The 19,993-nt window shown below is 37.9% G+C and overlaps 2 protein-coding genes across 2 annotated transcripts in view; one reads left to right on the top strand and one right to left on the bottom strand.

Annotated features, from left to right (window-relative positions):
* Nucleotides 1-1,497: 1,497 nt before the first annotated feature.
* On the top strand, nt 1,498-7,312 carry LOC106094191 (large ribosomal subunit protein mL39). Its single transcript, XM_013261390.2, has 5 exons — nt 1,498-1,671; nt 1,760-2,078; nt 2,137-2,237; nt 2,301-2,743; nt 7,124-7,312. The coding sequence occupies exons 1-5, from the start codon at nt 1,602-1,604 to the stop codon at nt 7,181-7,183; spliced, it is 993 nt and encodes a 330-aa protein (XP_013116844.2). The 5' UTR covers nt 1,498-1,601; the 3' UTR covers nt 7,184-7,312.
* A 1-nt stretch (nt 7,313) lies between these two features.
* LOC106094190 (zinc transporter ZIP10) overlaps nt 7,314-19,993 on the bottom strand; it is a 224,775-nt gene continuing 212,095 nt past the window's right edge. The window contains exon 4 of the mRNA XM_059361224.1: nt 7,314-8,544. Within this exon, the coding sequence (XP_059217207.1) occupies nt 7,517-8,544 (1,028 nt within the window). The 3' untranslated portion in view covers nt 7,314-7,516. The remainder of the gene's footprint in view (nt 8,545-19,993) is intronic.

Here is a 19,993-nt window from a genome sequence, read left to right as displayed (position 1 = left end):
AATTTTATTACCAAAATCAGTGTTGGGTTCGAAATGTGTTCATTCACCGTAACGTTGCGTCCAACAGCATCTTTGAAAAAATACGGTCCAATGATTCCACCAGCGTACAAACCACACCAAACAGTGCATTTTTCGGGATGCATGGGCAGTTCTTGAACGGCTTCTGGTTGCTCTTCACTCCAAATGCGGCAATTTTGCTTATTTACGTAGCCATTCAACCAGAAATGAGCCTCATCGCTGAACAAAATTTGTCAAAATTTGAACACATTTCGAACCGAACACTGATTTTGGTAATAAAATTCAATGATTTGCAAGCGTTGCTCGTTAGTAAGTCTATTCATGATGAAATGTCAAAGCATACTGAGCATCTTTCTCTTTGACACCATGTCTGAAATCCCACGTGATCTGTCAAATACTAATGCATGAAAATCCTAACCTCAAAAAAATCACCCTATACAAGCAATCAAAAGGATAAAAAATATGTTTTTTTGAATTAACAAAACAATATCTTCCCTCACGTACATCAAGTGTGGCATACATAATTTAAAAATCAAATTTTTTGAGTTAATGGTTTATAAACCCTAAAATGTTGAAACCTTAAAATGCATTTTCTGCAAAATCAATTTTTTAGTTATGCCACTCTTCAAGTAGACGAGCGTTATTTATGTTTCTTTAGAAACAAATTCACCTTATTAGAGCAAGTGAATATATTAGTTTTGTTGCACTTAAGTCCAACAGATTGTTCACTTTTCGTTGATATGAAAGGGCAAAATCAACATTTTTTATCCTAGCGCTGGGGCGTAGTAGAACCCTTTTCTTCATTCATTTGGTATTCTCTCTCAGAGCGAAGTTTTCATTAACCATTTGTCGCCATTAGTTTTATCGACATGTACTTTTTTAAAACATACCATTTCAGCTATTGCCTTTCATTATGCCTCAGCAGATAATTTTATTTTGTATTAATTAATGAAACATGTTAACTTGACAGTTACCAATGCTGACAGGTGCATTTGTACGAACAAATGGGGTTTTAATAGTCAAAATCACTAAAGTTTCCTATACGGCATCTCTGTTTTAATAAGTGAAAAAACGGATTTTCGGAATTTGTTTAAAGAACGTAGTACCAACCTTTATGGTAAAATTGTTGTTGTTGTAGCAGTGTGTTTTACACCGAGACGGCAGCCCTTGCCGATGGAGGATTCCATCGGGTCAATCCGGTACGTACAACCGGCTGCCATGGGATTGGGTAAAATTGTTATTTTATCTTTGTTATTTTCGTAATCAAAAAGTAATCGTGAACAAAGGGGTTTCAACGGTGAAAAACGAACAAAGTACCAGTCATTAATAACGAAAACCATGTGTTTTCATCTGTGAAAAACAAACATAGTACCAGCCTTAATGGTCGGAAATCGAAATTGCGGTATTGGGAACGATTAGACGATTTTTAATTTCGATAAATAAATCAACTAACTGATAAGTCGAATCCCTAACTCTGCTGTTTTGTTTTGTAACTATCCTTTTCTTTTACTTTTAAACACTTGCTTTTTTATAGCAAATAATAAATTAAAACTACATATAAGATTTTCCTTTAAGAAAAAAACATGTCGATAATACAAAAAATACGGCCCTCTTTGTGGAACAAAATGATGAAATGGAAGAAAAGCAGTGAAAGTACGTCGTAACTTCCTTTATTACTGACATGTGTTAATCTTTTAATCAGGGAAATAAAAATCATAATATCTACAAAATCCATTTTCAGGGAACTTTTCTAATGCATCAATAGAACGGCGCAATACCCTGTTTACGGAAGAACAAGGAAGACAACGCGAACGTGTTGGCCGTATCGAAAAGATAGAAGTTCGCTATTTAGGTCTTCCTCAAGATGTTACATTTGTTATGAATCGGGACATTTCGACGCCTTATAATTGTGCTCAACACTTAAGCGGAGGTCATTGCAAGCGATCTGCATTAGCTTTAGTTGACGGCAATGTAGCTTGGGATATGCATAGGCCTTTGCCAGATAATTGCACATTACAACTTTTGCATTTTATGGTAGCTGATCCTCACGTGGTTAATAAGTAGGTATTGTTTTTGCTAAATTTGAAACGTAATTTCAAAGACTTGTTCTTATTATAGAGCTTTTTGGCGGTCTTGCAGTTTTATGTTGGGTGCCGCTCTCCAAAACGCATTTAAGGAAGAGGCTGATTTACAACTGCACAGCTTTCCTGGTCCAAACAGTAAGAAATTTAGGTTTAATTTTAAGTCTATTACATAAGACATTCTTTTTTTGCTTGATCTAGTTAAATCCGGAAGTTTTGTTCATGACATAGTTCTGGGGTCCAAGACGTGGGAACCGACGAAATTCGAGTTACGTGCTTTATCCGCGGAAATGATAAAATTGGCAACAAAAGATTTTAAATTTGAACGACTCGAAGTGGATCATGATTTAGCCATGGAAATGTTTAAGGATTCTCAATACAAAAGTGAACAATTGCCCAGTATTTCAAATCAGAATCAAGGACGTGTCGTGGTGTACCGCTTAGGGAAGCACATTGACATTTCGCGTGGACCAATGATTGCTTCGTCAAGATTTTTGGGCAAATGTACTGTTACTGCCGCTCACAAATTAGCCGATGAAGACGATAAAAAGGCATTTTATAGGATACAGGGAGTCGCTTTGCCAACAGGATTTGTACTTAATCATGTTACGTTTGGCACATTGGAAGAGCGTGCTAGGAAGTTGGTAAGTAAAAACTTCTAAAGAGTTACATAATTACATTGATTTGGAAGTTCCACCAATACATAAACATTTCAAAAAGGAGATTTAAGAGGTTTATTACTCTCTTAAACAAAGGCAAAGATAAATTTGTAAAGAATTAAAAATTTTGAAATAGGTACGACGCTTTGCTATGACTAGACCTACATGTATGTATAATATTTCGTAATTTGATTTAAAATGTATCCGATTCTGTGAAAATTTTGCTGATAAAATTATTTTATAACTTGTATCACTTCAACGGTAGACTTTTGTATTCGTATTTGTCTGTTGGGAAACATTATGTGCCCCTCATAGTTTTGTGTCTAGTATTGGCCCAGTGAGTGGTGGTATTCCACAGGCCTTAGGCCTTATTGTTTATAAATGAATAAATGATTTATTTGAGTATATCATGTCTAACAATTGTTTCGGTTTTACACGAGCGGCCAATATGCAGTTATTGTTTCTAAGTAATAATGTTTTTTAGATGTTCGTTAAAGATGAATAAATATAAGACGGTTACAAAGGTAGACGACCCGACATATATTTATTTCTAAATCTTATAGTAAATATAAACCTAAATAAGAGATATATAGCACTGGCTACTACGGTCATCAGCTAGGTCCTGATATATAGATTGCGGTAATAGTATGAAAAAATATATATACCTTCGTGTAAAGTGGAAAACTTCTAAAAGGTGGTGGAGGTGGCGATCCACATCAAGCTCCTGTAGGCGAGCACGGTCCAAAGGACCGATCGCCGCGGTAACAGGTTGTCCTTGTCATATCGGACATCATAAGCACTCAGTATTTAACTGTACAGATCGGACCTCAATGTTTCTGCCTGTGTTGTGCCCACAGCTATCCAGTGCCGGGCGCCAGAAATGGTTAAACAGATTTACAAAATGGTATGAACCCCCGTGGATTAGAAGTTCGTGTGCTAGCTGAGGTCACAGGCATTCCAAAAAACAGATGTATATCGCATATTGGCGCAACAATTTGATGAAGAAAAAGCTGTGCGAAAGATGGATGCGTTCGCGGTTTCATCAAGACAATGCACAAGTATAAAATAAACAAGTCTCCCCCAGATTGTTTTTTGTTTCCATATTTTTTTTATTATTTTTTTTTTATTAATTTCAATATAATACAAAAAGCCTCACGGCTTTGTGACACGCAGTGGAATAATATTCAGATCTGTCAGTATGCCGCCCTTCGAACTACGACGGGCTGTCTCCTCAGTTCTCATGTCTCATGCTGTCTAAGCAATACCTTTTTGGCTGTTATCGCAGAGACCATCCAAATCATTATCTTGTGGATAGATATCCACCGACAAAAAGCCTTAAGGTAGAACTACATGATCTAGAGCTTGAGGTCCAGCGCTGCATGAGAGAACCTGTAGATCAAGCGGCATATCAAGCAGGTCTAGACAACATTCATGCAACACGGTAGAAAATGCGGTAAATAGCTACCGGGTTAATGTAGTCCTTGGAGAACGATCGCCTTCCATTGCATCTGAAGAAATTGACCTCCCCCGGCAAACCAGAGTAGTTCTAGCTCAATTACGTTCCGGCAGATGCAGCCGCCTCAACTCCTACAGAGCAAGGATTGATGCCGACGTGCAGGACGTGTGTCCCGATTGTAACCAGGGACCGCACGATACACGTCACCTGTTTAACTGTCCAGCCAGACCCACTCGACTCAGACTCAGATCCCTGTGGACGCACCCTATTTTAGTCGTAGATTTCCTGGGTCTTGACCCTCAAAAGAATCAAGCAGAAGAAAGATAGAACACAATAAACTGCTACAACAACAACAAGGCCGATTCGGCTGGCTTCAGAAAGTACACCAATCGCCGCTTCAGTGTCCTAGCACCCCCCTCGGATGTGCTAGTTGCCAAGAGCAAATTCCGAGACATCATTAACGCAGCCACCGCTCGCTTTATACCAGCCGGTCGAATACCCCAAGTGCGGCCCAATTTTCCGGCGCAGGCAGTGGTACTCGCAGACGAGCGTGATAGGATTCGGTGTATGGGACCAGGGACCGCACGATACACGTCACCTGTTTAACTGCCCAGCCAGACCCACTCGACTCAGACCCAGATTCCTTGGACTTACCCCATCTTAGACGCAGAGTTACTGGGTCTTGACACTTAACAGAATAAATCGGACGAAAGATAGGACACAACAAACTGCTACAACAACAACGACAACCAATAACGATACTCAACGTACTATTTCTCATACTTACGGCACGATTTTCCGAAAATTGTTTTACCAAAGCCTTAATTTTTCGAGACGCTCATTAATTTGAGTCCAAGATCATAATTCTAGCCAGTGATGGAAAAGTCAGTACTTTAGTACTTTTTTCACCCGAGGAGTACCGTAGTACCCCCGCGAACGATTTAGTACTTTTCCAAGCACTACGAATTTTTTGAATAATTCGGATACTTTCGAGTCTTTTTTTATGCTAAAAATGGAGAAGTTTTCAATTTATGAAGCAAGCCACGGTATAATAGAGATATTTACTAGTGAGTCGATGTCCGACTATCGAATTTGCGTTATGCGGACCGTTAGGGAATTGTAAGGGGCAATATCAGTTTATTTTTGTCGCTTCATTTGACTAAAACCCCGTTTACACTGCTCTTTAAATCCGGTTTTAATGGCTCGACCCTGTTTTCCATTTATAAGATCAGCTGACGACAGCCTTAAATCCGGATGTAATGAGCTTTGTAAACGGGGTTTAATTGTGTCTCTAGAGAGCTTTGGGAGAATATCGGCAGTCCTGACAGTTGTCTCCCAATTTCTATATGAGATTCGTGGTATACTCCCAAAATGTAGGTCTCTTTAGTACTGATCGGTCTATATGTTTGTTTGGAGTCGATATTTGGATCGAAATTTGTATTGTTGGGTTACTATAAACGTATTTGGGAATGAAAATTCCATTAAGGAGCAGGGGGAAAACTTCTGATATATCAATGAGTGCTGTCTGATTAAAGTTTACTATTTTGCTCATAGATCTCAGTGCCACTTGTACGGAATGTGTTCGCATTATCTTCGTCACCATTTTTTTAGTGCGTTTTGACAGTTATTCGTTTGAAAAGTCGAAGTCAGTACTAGGCTTTAGGGTTGAAACTAAAGAGCCTAACATTGTTTGTTCTGAGAACTCTTTTTGGGGTTTCCTTTACCATAACCATCGCCATAACTTGGAATATCCAATACCTCTTTTGTGCTGTGTAGTCCGTAAAGCCTAGACTTCGAGATTCCACACGAGCAACTGTCAAAGCGCACAATAAAAATATGGTGATAAAGATAATGCGAACACATTCCGTACAAGTGGTACTGAGTTCTATGAGCAAAATAGTAGCGACATGTCGCTGCATCAGGATAAATTTCGCACAATTTTAAATGCAAATGTAATTAAATGCTCACGAAATTGGCCGTATCAATACTGCTTCAATACTGTTGTCTTTGTAGTGTGTTCTTCGTCGAATTTTGTTTGTGTTCTGACAATAAAAAGTCCGACGGATTTCACAATAATTAAACAGGCATTTTCGCTGTGAATGAGGTTAGTACTAGGGTTAAGGTTGAAGATTTCCAAAGAAATATTTCTGATTTCTATTATGGCTTTCATTTTTCATTCCATAGAAATGTTCGATCTTTAAGCTCGTCTCGAAAGAGAAATGAAGCCATCATGAAAAAATGATCCTCTCCCTAACAGACAAACAAAAATTGAGGTTTTTGAAATCCTTGTGCAAGGCAAAAAGTACTCTTTCGGCCCCAAAAGTACCTTTTTACTACCATTTCAAAATTAATATTTTCCATTTCTGATTCAAGCCCTTTCTGTTTGCGCTGGGTAAATATGTACCATTTCGTACTTTTTGGTACCTTTTATTACCTAAACGCACAAATAATACCACATCCAGCCTTATCTCGTGTCTATGATCTAAGACCAACATACGTGCAAAATTTCATAATTGTAGCTTTAGCCGTTTGGGCTGGGCGATAATTAGTAACTCTTTTATATATGTATATATAACGTAACTCTTTTATATTTGTATATATAACGTAACTCTTTTATATATATATATATATATATAAAATATGACCAAAAGTAAATTGTTCAGGCTGAACATAGGGCATCAACAAGCTCTCTCCATCTAGATCTATCGTTGGCCAAAGCCTTGGCCTTATTCTACGATATACATATGGGTTGATTCCAACTGTCTTTTCGTGCAGCGGATCCATGTGTTTCTGTATATGTTGTGCAAAATAGTGTGTTTTAAAGGATTCTAATTTTGGTGGTTTTTTATACATTTTACATAAATTTGCTGCAAGCTTATATTACGTATGTTTTTACCTTATTTTTCCAGAATCCGGCACGGCAACCTAATGAACCATTTGAAGAGCTATCGCATATGCAAATGGCCTAAATGTCTACAATTGTGAGTAGCGTCAACAATTATCTTAAGTATTTTTGATTTATAATACATACATACCATAAACAAATAAAAAAAGTATGCGAATTATTTATTTAAAATAAATTTGTGGTTCAATCTGAAGTAAGTGTTTATAAATGGAAACCCATTTCTTTCGTCTTTTATTCATTGACAATAATTTACAATTACAAATTCGTAAAACTTAACATTAATATTTAACGACTAACTTAACTGATACGAGATTTACAAATACGTATATTTAATACTAGGCACTTGGCAATAGGCTTAACTGTTGTAAAAGCAACTTCTACAAAAAAACAACGCGAACTACATAAACAGGGTTTCTAGGTGGTCTTCGTTGACGGCTATGGCCAGCATTATAAAACCACCGACTAAGACACCTATTACTTGGATCAGCGAAGTCTTCAGCTTGTTTTTGCTTTCAGCTGCCATAGCCGGTACCAAGTCCGCCAGTGCAATATACAGAAAGGATCCGGCTGTACCGGCGTAGATCCATTGTGTCATATTACCGTGTAGACCAGCAATTAGGAGGCCAATTGACATGCCCACAAAGCTTAAGACCGAACTTACAATATTTAGATAGATTGCTCGGCGTATGGAGACACCTGTTTGTAGCAATAAGGCAAAATCACCCAACTCATGAGGTAGTTCGTGGCATAAAACGGCGAATGCTGTGGCTAAACCGGTTACAGGAGCTGACGCAAAGGCGGCACCGATAGCTAAACCATCGGTAAGGTTGTGCAAACCATCGCCAATAACAACCATAAAAGCAACTGGCGTTAAAGGCATCGATGGTTTCTTCTCATCTGTCTTCGACTCATTTAACATAACGTTAAGTTCACGAACGTCTTTAACTTCTGGAAGTGGCAATTCCACGCTATTGTCATCTACTGATGGGCTAATGCCACTGTGTGGTACTACTGGTTTGGTATTATTGTTAGTTCCATGATTATGATGATGATGATGGCTATGTCCATGAGCTCCTTGGTCGACACCATTTCTTAACAGTGGCAAGAGATTCTCAATTATGTACATTAAAACAGCGGTAAAGAAAGCCGCCGCACAAATCCAGACAGCTGTTGTATCATGCGAATGAGACGATTGATCGTGATTGTGATCATCGTTGTGCGATGTTGGCGCCGATTCGTGTTCATTTACTAGAGCATGGGGTAGAAGATGCATTAATGCATCCCCCGAAAGTGTGCCGACTGCAACGGCTATCAAGAAGTTAAGTATCTCCTGATAGGCCATTGTCTTCATAAGGGGAACCAATAAAATGCCTAGGAGTCCGCATGTCGAGAGTATGAAAATGGAGGCAGAAGCATAAATCCATGCTGAAAAAAGAAAGCAGGTAGTGAATAAATAAAGTAAGGCGTGTATGCTTGATTTTGCTTATTTTATATATAAAAATCAAATTGTGTTTGTTTGTAGGTTTGTTTAAGTGTTTGTGTGTTCCTTATAAACTCAGAAACTGCTGAACCAATTTTCTTGAAATTTTCACAGATGGTGCATAATGACCCCGTGGTGAAAATAGGGTACTACATTTTTTGACATCTGACCCTCCCCCTTACCCTAAATTTCAGAAACGCCAGATCTCGGAGATGGGTGGTGCGATTTAAGCGAAATGTTGTGCGCTCTCATATAGTACCCTAAAAATAAAAATTTGGTATCTAAATTTCGGATGGGGTACCTAGGAGGGCTGCCCCACCCTAAAACCCACCAAACATATATTTAGGACAATGACGACAATATGGGACTCAAATGAAAGGTATTTGCGAGTAGAATACAATCTGATATCCAAATGTGGGATCACTTTTCAGGGTGTCCACCCCTTTCCCAAAACATCCCCCAAACAGGACTTATTTACTGACCATGGGAATATGGGGCTTAAATAAAAGGCATTTGAATGTATTGGGTTGCCCAAAAAGTAATTGCGGATTTTTCATATAGTCGGCGTTGACAAATTTTTTCACAGCTTGTGACTCTGTAATTGCATTCTTTCTTCTGTCAGTTATCAGCTGTTACTTTTAGCTTGCTTAAAAAAAAAGTGTAAAAAAGTATTTTTGATTAAAGTTCATTCTAAGTTTTATTAAAAATGCATTTACTTTCTTTTAAAAAATTCGCAATTACTTTTTGGGCAACCCAATAGAATACGAATCTGATATCAAAATATGGGACCAAGTGTTTGGGGGGCCGCCTCTCACCAAAAACATCCCCCAAAGGGCACAAATTTACGACCATAGCAATATGGGTCTCAAATGAAAGGTCTTTGGGAGTAAAGTACGAATTTGATATCAATATTCGAGAAAAGTGTCTATGGGGCCACGACACCCCCACAACACCATCCAAATAGCAAGTATTTTCTCACTTTTGCAACATGAGGCTCAAATAAGAGGGTTTTTAAAGTGGACCACGAATCCGATATATATTTTCAAGGCCAACTCACTGAGTGGCCGCCCATCCCCCAAAACACACCCCAAGCCGATTATGTTTGCCGACTATGGAAATATGCGGCTCAAATTAAAGGTATTTGGGAGTAGATCACGTATCTGGTATCAACATCAACCATAACAACCCCCAAATAGGACGTATTTGCTCACCAAGACAATTTGGGTGTTAAAGAGAGTGGAACTAAATATTTATAGTTTTTAGGGCCAATACCCCAAATCGGACATATTTGCTGACTTTTGCAATAAGGAGTTTAAATGAGATTAGAAAACGAATTTGATATCCAATTTTGAGGCTAATGGCAATATAGGGTTCAAATAAATGATATATAGATATATGTGGGGCTTAAATGGAAGGTATTGGGGGTAGAGCAAGAATTGATATCCATTTTCGGGACCAATTTTCTGGGGGACTACCCCTTTACCAAAATACCCCACAAACAAAAATTTTTTAGTGACCATCGTATTATGGTATTTGGGAGTAGAATACGAATTTGATATCCAAATGTAGGACCATGACATTAGGGCATCATTCCTTTCCCAACAAAACCCCCAAGGGTAACAATTTTTCGACCATGGGAATATGTGGCTCAAATGAAAGGTATTTGAGATTAGAAAACGAATTTGATAACCTATTTTGGGGCCATGTGCATATTTGGGCAAGTGCATATTTGGGGCCCCGAAGCCAATGGCAATGTGGGGTTTAAATAAATGGCATTTGAAAGAAGAGCACGATGCTGATATTTTTCAGGGCCAAGTGTCTGGGGGATCACCTCACCCCCGAAAACGCCCCTAAATCAGATATCATGGGAGTAGCGGGCTGAAATAAATTATTTTAAGAATGGAGTACATCTTACATCCAAACATAAATTCGTAAACCAATAAAGATCATATAGGATTCGGACAAAGGCACTTATATTGTTATACAATTAGTCAAGCGATATACTATATTTGGACAATCCTGTCCTTAACATTTGATTTTATATTTTGTTTTGTTTTGAATACTTGAATTTAATTGTACCATTGAATTATAATTGAATTAAATTGTTAAATTGTACTTCCCAACTCTGATTGTAATAGAATGCTAAAAGGGATGTCAGTTTGTACTAAAGGAATGATATGGAATTAGAACATTCCTGACTACATGCCCTTTTTAGAAACTTACCATCAAACACTTGGTCATCAGCGTTCGATCGGTAAGGTTTGAAGATTCTAACTCCTCTTTTCATCTCTTTCCCTAGCGTAACATCTACCTAACCCACTAACCCTATTTAAATAAACTTACATATTATAACGTTTTACTGAAACCAAACTTGTGTTTTGCTTTTTACTCCTTTGCGGTGTTGCTGTGGGTATTCTATTTCTTTGCTTGTTATTCCCCAACTCTGAGGAATAACAAGCTGCTACATACAGTCCACTCATCTACGACCTTCGCTTTACATCATATATTTGGAATCCCCCCCCCCCCCAAAGCTATTCATGGTCCTCCGCAGCCGTTCACTGGAAACTGCAAGAAAAACTCACACACACAACAGAAGGTAAAACCAAACCAAAATCCCAAAGTTCCCATGTTAGTTGTGTGAAGCACCGGTAAGTGCAAAACCATTTTTTGTTCTCTTGAAGAAAAAACATTTGCAAACAACCGCGAAAAAAATCGTACAGAAAACAGGAAAATCGAACTAATTATCATAAAAAGTGCTCAAAATTTCAAAAATTCCATAAATTTGAAAAATCTGTGATAAAATGTGATAAAAGATAACAAAGAAAAAAAAAAAAAAAAAAGTCAGTTTGTAATGCAAAGTTGTTGTTTTCGTCGTTTCGACATTAAAAATTGTTAATTTTCGTTAGTTTGAAAGTTGAAAATGGTCAAATTAAAAGCCTAAAAAGCCAAAAAAAAATTGACATAATAACTGCCAAAAACCAATCAAAATTCGTTTGTTTGCAAATGTTCGTTTGTGTGCCAATAAAATTATACACTCAACAAAAAAATCTGCAGAAAATTCAAGAAAAAGTGCAAAGTGCAAAGTGCAAAATTTTTTCGGTTGAAAGGGTGTTTGAAAAATCCATAATTTTTGCTATAACGGTAAAAAAAAAACGGTGAAAATAACGGTCGAACACGTGCCCAAAAATCCGAAAGAATCGTCTTATATACATATAGATACAAATACATAAGGTGCACTTATGTACAGGAAAGGCAATAAAGAAGAAGAAACCCAGTCTGTAATCCAAATAGATAGAAGAAGAAAAGCCCATGTAAAAAAAAGAACCGTTTTTGTTTAAAAGAAATTCGAAAAAAAAAGGAGAAAATAAAATTTTTTTTTTCGTTGTGCATGGAGGCTAATATAATACAACAAAAAGGTATTTAAAAAAAAAAAAAAAGAAAAAAATTTTTTTCCTCAAATTCATCTCATCATATTCATTTCATCCTCATCATAAATCATCCCCCATTTTCCTTTTGTCATCATTTGTTAAAATAAAAAAAAAAAAAAAAAAAAATTATTTAAAATCGTAATTTACAAAAATTTTCCTGAATTATTGCACTATCATCATTAAAATTGCACTGCCCCTTAATCATCTTCAGTTTATTGCACTTTACTCATTTATCATATTGCACACAAACATTATCATTATTTTCCCATAAAATTATATTTCCACTAAAATATTAAAACAAATCAATACAACAACATACACTACAATTTAAAATCATTTCCCATAAACATATCGCTTAAATTTTGCAATTAACTAAGCTACCCATCAAATTGCATTGTATCAAAAAGCATTTTTTTTCGAGTGTACATGATCACCTAATAAGAAAAAGAAAATCAATTCCAACCAACATCAATTGTGATGAAAAAGGGCCAAAGCAATGTATGCCTATTTGAATATACAAACGAACGTACATACATAAAGTCATCGGTGTACAACGAAAGCCAATGTCTGGCCGCTAACAGCAACGAAAAAAAAAAAATAAAGCAGAGTTCTTGTATGTAAATATACACGTGTGTGTGTATACTTGAATGTTCATCGACGGCCAATGCCTGGCCCTAGAAGCAACGAAAAGAAAACAAAACGAAGTAGAAGCATATATGGTTATACACGCGTGTGTGTATACATAAATACTCATCGACACTCAGTCAAAGCTCGCAGCCTTATCCACTGGCAGAGACAAAGAACACACGGCAATAGCAATAAGCGAGGCTGGAAATACAGCCTATGAACATACGTATGATCACAGTACACTGGAAAAAATTGTTGGTAATTTTTTTTAAAGGAAAAGTACAACGTATAATATTGGAAAATTTTTATGTTGATTTGTTTTAACATCTCCATCACAAACATACAAAACCACATACATTTATTCATCGTTAACAACAAGTAAATATCGAAATTGAACAGACAAAGAGTTAGAATCAAATATATAAATCGTTATATCGTTCGAAATTTTAAATAACAACGTTGTGGCTACACAGAGAATCAACTATTGATGTTTGCATCTACAGTAAAACACACCTAGACATGATATGCAAATCATATGCCCATGAATAAGAAAGAAAAGCATTGATAATTTTCTCAAATGAATTGAAACCCCGTCTCTTGATACAAAATTATTTGGTTTGTTTTTAATATTGTGCTGGCTTTTCGCATCGCTTTTATTGATTTCAATATAATTTTTTCCGGAAAGTTAAAAAAAATTAAAATTTTACAACAACTTTTCTTGAGAATAATGCTCGAACAGTGAAAGTTTATGCCGAACATTTAGACTTTGTCAACATAAAATATATTTTCATCGGTCTTAACAAAAAACAATTAAAATTGTCAACTGTTGCATAAAATCCCTAATCAATTAAAATTGATTTTTTTTGTCGGAATTAACATTTTCATAGTTTCGCCGAAATTATAGAAAAGCTATTATTTCTCAATAACTCCAACAGCTATTATTAAATTTTAATGTAAAATAAAAAATTTTTGTGTTCGATAATATAATCATTAAACTCGACTCGTATTATTTTTCACGTGTACCGGTGTCCCTAACAAAACGAAAATATCCAAACCTACTTCATCAACATATGTACGTATATATGCAGGAGTCGCCCAACGAAAGGGAAAAAATAGTCAAAGCAAATTCGTCAACATAGGTACGTGTGTATATACATCCATTTGTACACGCAGTCATCGTAACAGCATATCATTCCCCCACTCGCATGAGCAGCGACGGTCGTAGGCAACAGCGGTGATCATTTGCGAATAGAGAAACAGCAAACTGCATAAGGTCAATGCCCTTTCATAGTCAAATATATTTACATGAAGAAAGAATTTAGAAATCATATGGTACAGCACCAGGCCAACATATTAAGACCAAAACAATTCATTTGAGAAAAATAAAAGTTAAGGGAAAAAAAGCCAACATATTGTCAACAGTGTATCTTTACAACGAGCCCAACGGAACCCCTCTTTTCACAAACAAGTGTTTTGATGATTAGAGATTGAAATATGTTTTAATATAAAGCGTTTTTTATTGGAAAATTGTGGAAATTAAAACACAATTCTTCCGTTCTACGACAATAAACAAAATTTATTCAACGAAAGCGAGCTGTTGGAATATTGTGAAGAAGCAACACAACGATTCCATTCTACGAAAAATAAATTTAAATATTTTAGCGTTATAAGGAAAATTGTGAAACGTAAGCACAATTGTTCCAATCATCAAACAAATAAATAAAATAAAACTATTATAAATGAAAATTACAACTTCATAAAATAACAAACACCATAAAACACATCTTTATTTTCATCATTTTAAAACTAACAACACACATTTCTGAACTAACACAAAACATTGGTCCGCATTTGATACAATTTGCTATCAAATGGAAATACATTTTTTTGGGAATCTCTAATTTATCTGCAGACAAGAATATTTCGACTTGGGACCCTTTGACGTTTTTCGATTCGATTTGGATATTCGCGTCGATTTCTTTTCCCGTCGATCTCTTGCTCTATTGGAAACTTCATTCCCAATCGGAAGTCACATGATTTTTCGAGGAAATTTCTCTTCGTTTGACTGGATTTCTACAAAAATTCGTACTCAATAAGAATTTTTTTTTTGTCGTTTATTGGGACTTTTTCAGAGAGATTCTTACTCGAACGAAATTCTGCTATTTCACTGCATTTTACTACGATAATTCTTACTCCAGCAGAATTTCACTACTTTTTATCGTACCTTTCCCAAGAATTCTTGCTCGATAGGAGTTTATAGCCCTTTATTGGATTTCCACGAGAGTTCTTGCAGCGGAGGGTTTGGCTGCCTTTTATGAATTTTTTATCTCAGGAATTCTCAGTGACTGGGATTTCGATTCTTCCACTTTTGATGGAGAGATTCTACGAAGGCCTAACGTTTTCAAATCTCGACAACTCTTGTGGTTTTGAAATTGTAAGGTACATATTTGGCAATTCGTTGCATTCCCGCTAGTCACTTACAATTTTCAGGATCAAACCTTTGCATAGAAGAAGGGATCTGTTCTTCCATTTGCTCCTGGTAATTCTGTACCTCACAGAATTTTCGCAATCCATTGCATCACCCCGATCGGCCCACATTCTTCGACTTTGCATTCTGCTTTGAGTGAGACTATTTTTACATTGATTGTTGGCATTTGTAAGTTGTATTTTTTTGGCAATTCGTTGCATTCCCGCTCTGCAGCTTACATTTCCTGATCGCTCTACATTTTGATTGCACTTACAATTAAAATAACAGTTTCTCATTCAACGGATCACATCACGCTTGGGGTTCAAAAGCCATACAGATTCGCGCGAAGATCTTTTTTTGGTGAACCTACGAGATATCGATTCTTCTTCTAGCTGACTCCATCCATATCATATTTGTCATTGTCGTACAGTTCTGTTCTTCCCTTTTTTCGAGATGAGTCTGACGACTAAAGGTGCTAAGACCGGCACAGGGGACACTGGATGTATGGATACCAATCCGACATCGGGGTCTACTGACCACAGTAATTCCACCGGAATTACAGGTGGTGCATCTATGGAGACTTCCCTCAACAACGATAAATTTTTGTTCGATTGTGATCACTTGATCTCATTTTGTACACAATTTGAACAAAGTGACATTTCTGACCAAACCGACTCGGTTTTGGAGGTGAAACTAGAGGACTTGGAGAGCCGTTGGCAAAGGCTACAGGCAACTTATGAAGGTGTTATGCTGTCTCCAAGGTCTTCGAACACCAGGGACTTCAGGGAAAATGCGAAGATAAATTTCAACGCCAGTTCTGAGGCGTATTACACAGCCAGATCTCAAATTCTGGATATTCTCAGAATAGCTAGCGGGAATACTAGACAGTCTACGAGACACAGTCTTATCCCCAGTTATATACCACAACAGCAATATATTCCTCAAAACACGTCTCTGGAAGTCTCAAACAGCTGCATTAAGGTACCGCCTTGTGACACTGAGATTTTCAAAGGAGGCTACGAGGAATGGCCGTCATTCCGTGATATGTTCACGGCAGTCTATGTTAACCACCCCAAGTTAACGAAAGCTCAGAAACTTTACCATTTGCGGAATAAAACCAGAGGTGCCGCTGGTGCAATCGTCAAAAGGTACACCTTATGTGACGAGAATTTCGACATAGCATGGAGTGCTCTGAAATCCCGCTACGAAAACAAGCGTGTGCTTGTTGACAATCAACTGAAGATGCTTTTTAATATTCCTACAGCAACAGTAGAGAATAGTGATTCCATTCAGAGAATCCAATCGGCAGTAAATGATTGTCTGTGTACTCTCAAGACACTTGACGTTGACGTCGAAAGTTGGGATCCGATTTTGATATATCTGGTATCGACGAAATTACCAGATGAAACTCTTTCTCTTTGGGAACAATCTTTGAAATCCCACCGAGATTTACCGACATGGAACCAACTTGACGAGTTCCTCATAAACAGATTCGAGGTTGTAGAACGCATCACCAGCATTAAGTCTACGAAACAACAGAATAACATCCCGTCTCAAAATTCTGCCAAGACTCAGTCACCAAATAACTCATCTGCCAAAATTCAAACGTATCACTCCCAAGAGAAACTAAATTCGTCATGTCCTGTTTGTGTTTCCAAACATTCAATTAGGACTTGCCCAGATTTTCGCAAATTTACAGCACAACAGCGTATAGACTTTGTCTACAAGAATAAAATTTGCAATAATTGTTTGGCTTCAAACCATCTAAAAGCAAGTTGTAAAAGCAAAAATACATGCATTATTTGTCACAAAGCACATCACAGTCTTCTCCATCTTAGGAAAACCACTGATAACAACAATAATGTCTCTCAACCACAAACTTCCGAGACGAAGTCAAGTGACGCAGAACCAAATTATCAGTCACAAGACGATATTCCTTCTACATCAAGACAAAATCGTCCTTCCGGTGTTCAAGCAAATTTTGCCTCAAACAACGATATGATTCTTCTAAGGACAGCTTTAGTCCAAATTGAACATCAGGGAGAATTATTCACTGTTAGAGCCCTAATAGACCCGGGTTCTCAACGAACATTTATCTCAAAACGAATTCAGAATTTATTACAAATTCCCACTACTAAAGCCCAATTCGAAATTTTCGGTATTGGAGAACAAACTCAGATCTCTGACAAAGAATGTCAATTAGTGGTGGTATCCGAAAAACACGATGTACGTTTCACTATTTCAGCAATTGTGCTGCCAAAATTAACCAGACGTTTACCGTCTTACTCATTCAAAATACCACATCCTTCAGATTTAGAAGATCTCGATCTGGCGGATCCCCATTTTAATAAATCAGCCCAAATTGATTTAGTTCTTGGCAATGATTCCGAACGTTTCATCAATATTGAAGGAATCAAGAAGAATATTTGTGGTGACACTTCAGCATACAATACTATATTCGGTTGGGTGCTCAGTGGCCCAATGCGAGCTGAAACTGTATTCTCTTTCTCTGTGAACGTTCTCAAACCAGAAGAACCCGCAATAAGCGATCTTCTCAGGAAGTTTTGGGAACAGGAAGAAATACCCTCGTCTCCTCTCGTCTCAGATTCTGATGCGTTCTGTGAAGAATTCTACAGGAAAACTACAACTCGAATATCGGACGGTCGTTATATGGTGAGGTTACCGTTCAAAGACGAATTCTCATACTCTTTGTATTTAGGATCGTCTAGATTCTTGGCTCTTGCTCAGTATAATCGTATGGAGCAAAATCTTTCGAAAGAACCCGAATTAGAATCTCAATACAACGCTGTTTTAGGCGAATATCTGACTCTTAATCACATGGAAGAAACGTCTTCTCGTGAGATATCCATGGAGGGTAAATTTAACTCTTTTTATTTACCCCATCACGCCGTTGTACGCCCTGAGCACAAGTCGACGAAAGTCCGAGTTGTTTTCAACGCTTCTCGAAGGACAAAGTCTGGCTACTCATTGAATGATGTACTTCACGTAGGACCCACATTGCAGTCTGATTTGACTTCTGTGCTTCTCAATTGGAGGAAGTACCGATACGTTTTCTGTGGAGACATCCAGAAAATGTACAGACAAATTCTTGTTCATCCCCACGACAGACCATACCAGCGGATATTGTTTAAACCCGAAGCGAATGGTCCGGTTAAGGACTATCAACTTAGGACCGTCACTTTTGGCGTAAATTGCGCTCCGTTTCTCGCTATACGTACACTGTTACAACTGGCGTCAGATTCAGAACACGATTATCCTCATGTCGCAGGTATTCTCAGACGAGAAACCTATGTCGACGATATATTGTCCGGAGGCTTCTCTGTGGACGAAGCGGTCCAAGCCCAGAAGGACCTGCTTGTGGTTTTGAAACAAGCAGGATTTCCCCTTAGGAAGTTTATTGCCAACGATAATCAGCTACTGGCTCATCTCTCACCTGAGGATCTTTACGATTCTGAATTTTTACGCTTCCAGGAGTCAAGTTCAGCTAAGACGCTGGGAATCAAATGGAACGCTTTAACTGACACTTTTGGTTATTCCGTCAAACCCGTTGAGTCAAGTCATGAAATGACGAAACGCAAAATTCTCTCTGCAATTGCCCAGCTATTTGATCCCGCTGGTTGGATCACACCTATTATTATTAGGGCCAAGATTCTTATGCAACAACTGTGGTTAGAAGGACTTGAATGGGACGACTTTCTCGGCAGGGATTCTCAGCTTGCGTGGGATGCAATTGTCTCCGATCTATATCACGTGGAGAGCCTTTCTATACCCAGATGGATTAGATTTGTCCCTGACGACGTCATAGAAATCCATGGATTTTCAGACGCTTCACAAGCCGCATACTGCGCTTGCGTTTATATGCGATGTCAGAACGAGAAGTCTGTGGTTTTCTCTAATCTTCTGGTCGCCAAAAGCAAGGTTGCGCCTCTTAAGCCTGTTTGTCTCCCACGGCTGGAGCTGAATGGTGCATACCTCCTTGCCAAGTTGGTCGATTATGTTTTATCTACATGCGACTACGAGATCAGCAGCATAACTCTATGGACGGACTCTTCGATAGTACTCGGCTGGCTTTCAAAGCCGCCTTGGTCTTGGGAGACATATGTTGCTAATCGAACCTCAAAGATTCACGATCTTGTCCCTAATGGTGTTTGGCGTCACGTCCCGACGCATGATAATCCTGCCGATCTTGGCACGAGGGGATGTACACCTCAGTATTTGAATATGAACCCTCTATGGTTCAATGGCCCATGTTGGCTGACTCAACCAAGTTCGTCATGGCCAAGGAACAATCCCTTGGAGTCGCCGGAGTTGGGAAGGCGTTCGAAGGTACAGACATTTCACGAGACGAATGAAGAATCCGACATATTGCAGAGGTTTTCTTCTTATACTCGGTCTCTAAGGGTGGTCTCTTATATTTTTCGATTCTACGGCAACTGTCTTAGTAGATATCGCTCTACCGAGAAGAATACTTCTTTATATCTTTCGCATAAGGAAGTGAAATTTGCTAAGATTCGCCTAATTTCACTGTCTCAAAGGAAATTTTATCATGATGAATACGACCTGTTAGGCAAGTCCGAGGCAATAAGCGAGAGAAGTTCACTAAAGGTGTTGAATCCATTTCTGGATCGCGAAGGGGTCATGCGAGTTGATGGACGACTGGCTGATTCTTCTCTTCCATATAATGAGAGACATCCCGTGATCTTACCCGGAAATTCCCGATTATGCCACTTGTACCTACTCCATTTACATCATTTCCTGGCTCATGCCGATTGCACACTTATGTGCAGAATGGTCCAAACGGAGTTTTATATTTCTAGACTCAAGCCTAGGGTAAAGGGCGTCATACACAGA

The sequence above is a fragment of the Stomoxys calcitrans genome, chromosome 1 (assembly GCF_963082655.1).
Source record: "Stomoxys calcitrans chromosome 1, idStoCalc2.1, whole genome shotgun sequence".
Classification (NCBI taxonomy): domain Eukaryota; kingdom Metazoa; phylum Arthropoda; class Insecta; order Diptera; family Muscidae; genus Stomoxys; species Stomoxys calcitrans.
This window is presented reverse-complemented; position numbering and strand designations above follow the sequence as displayed.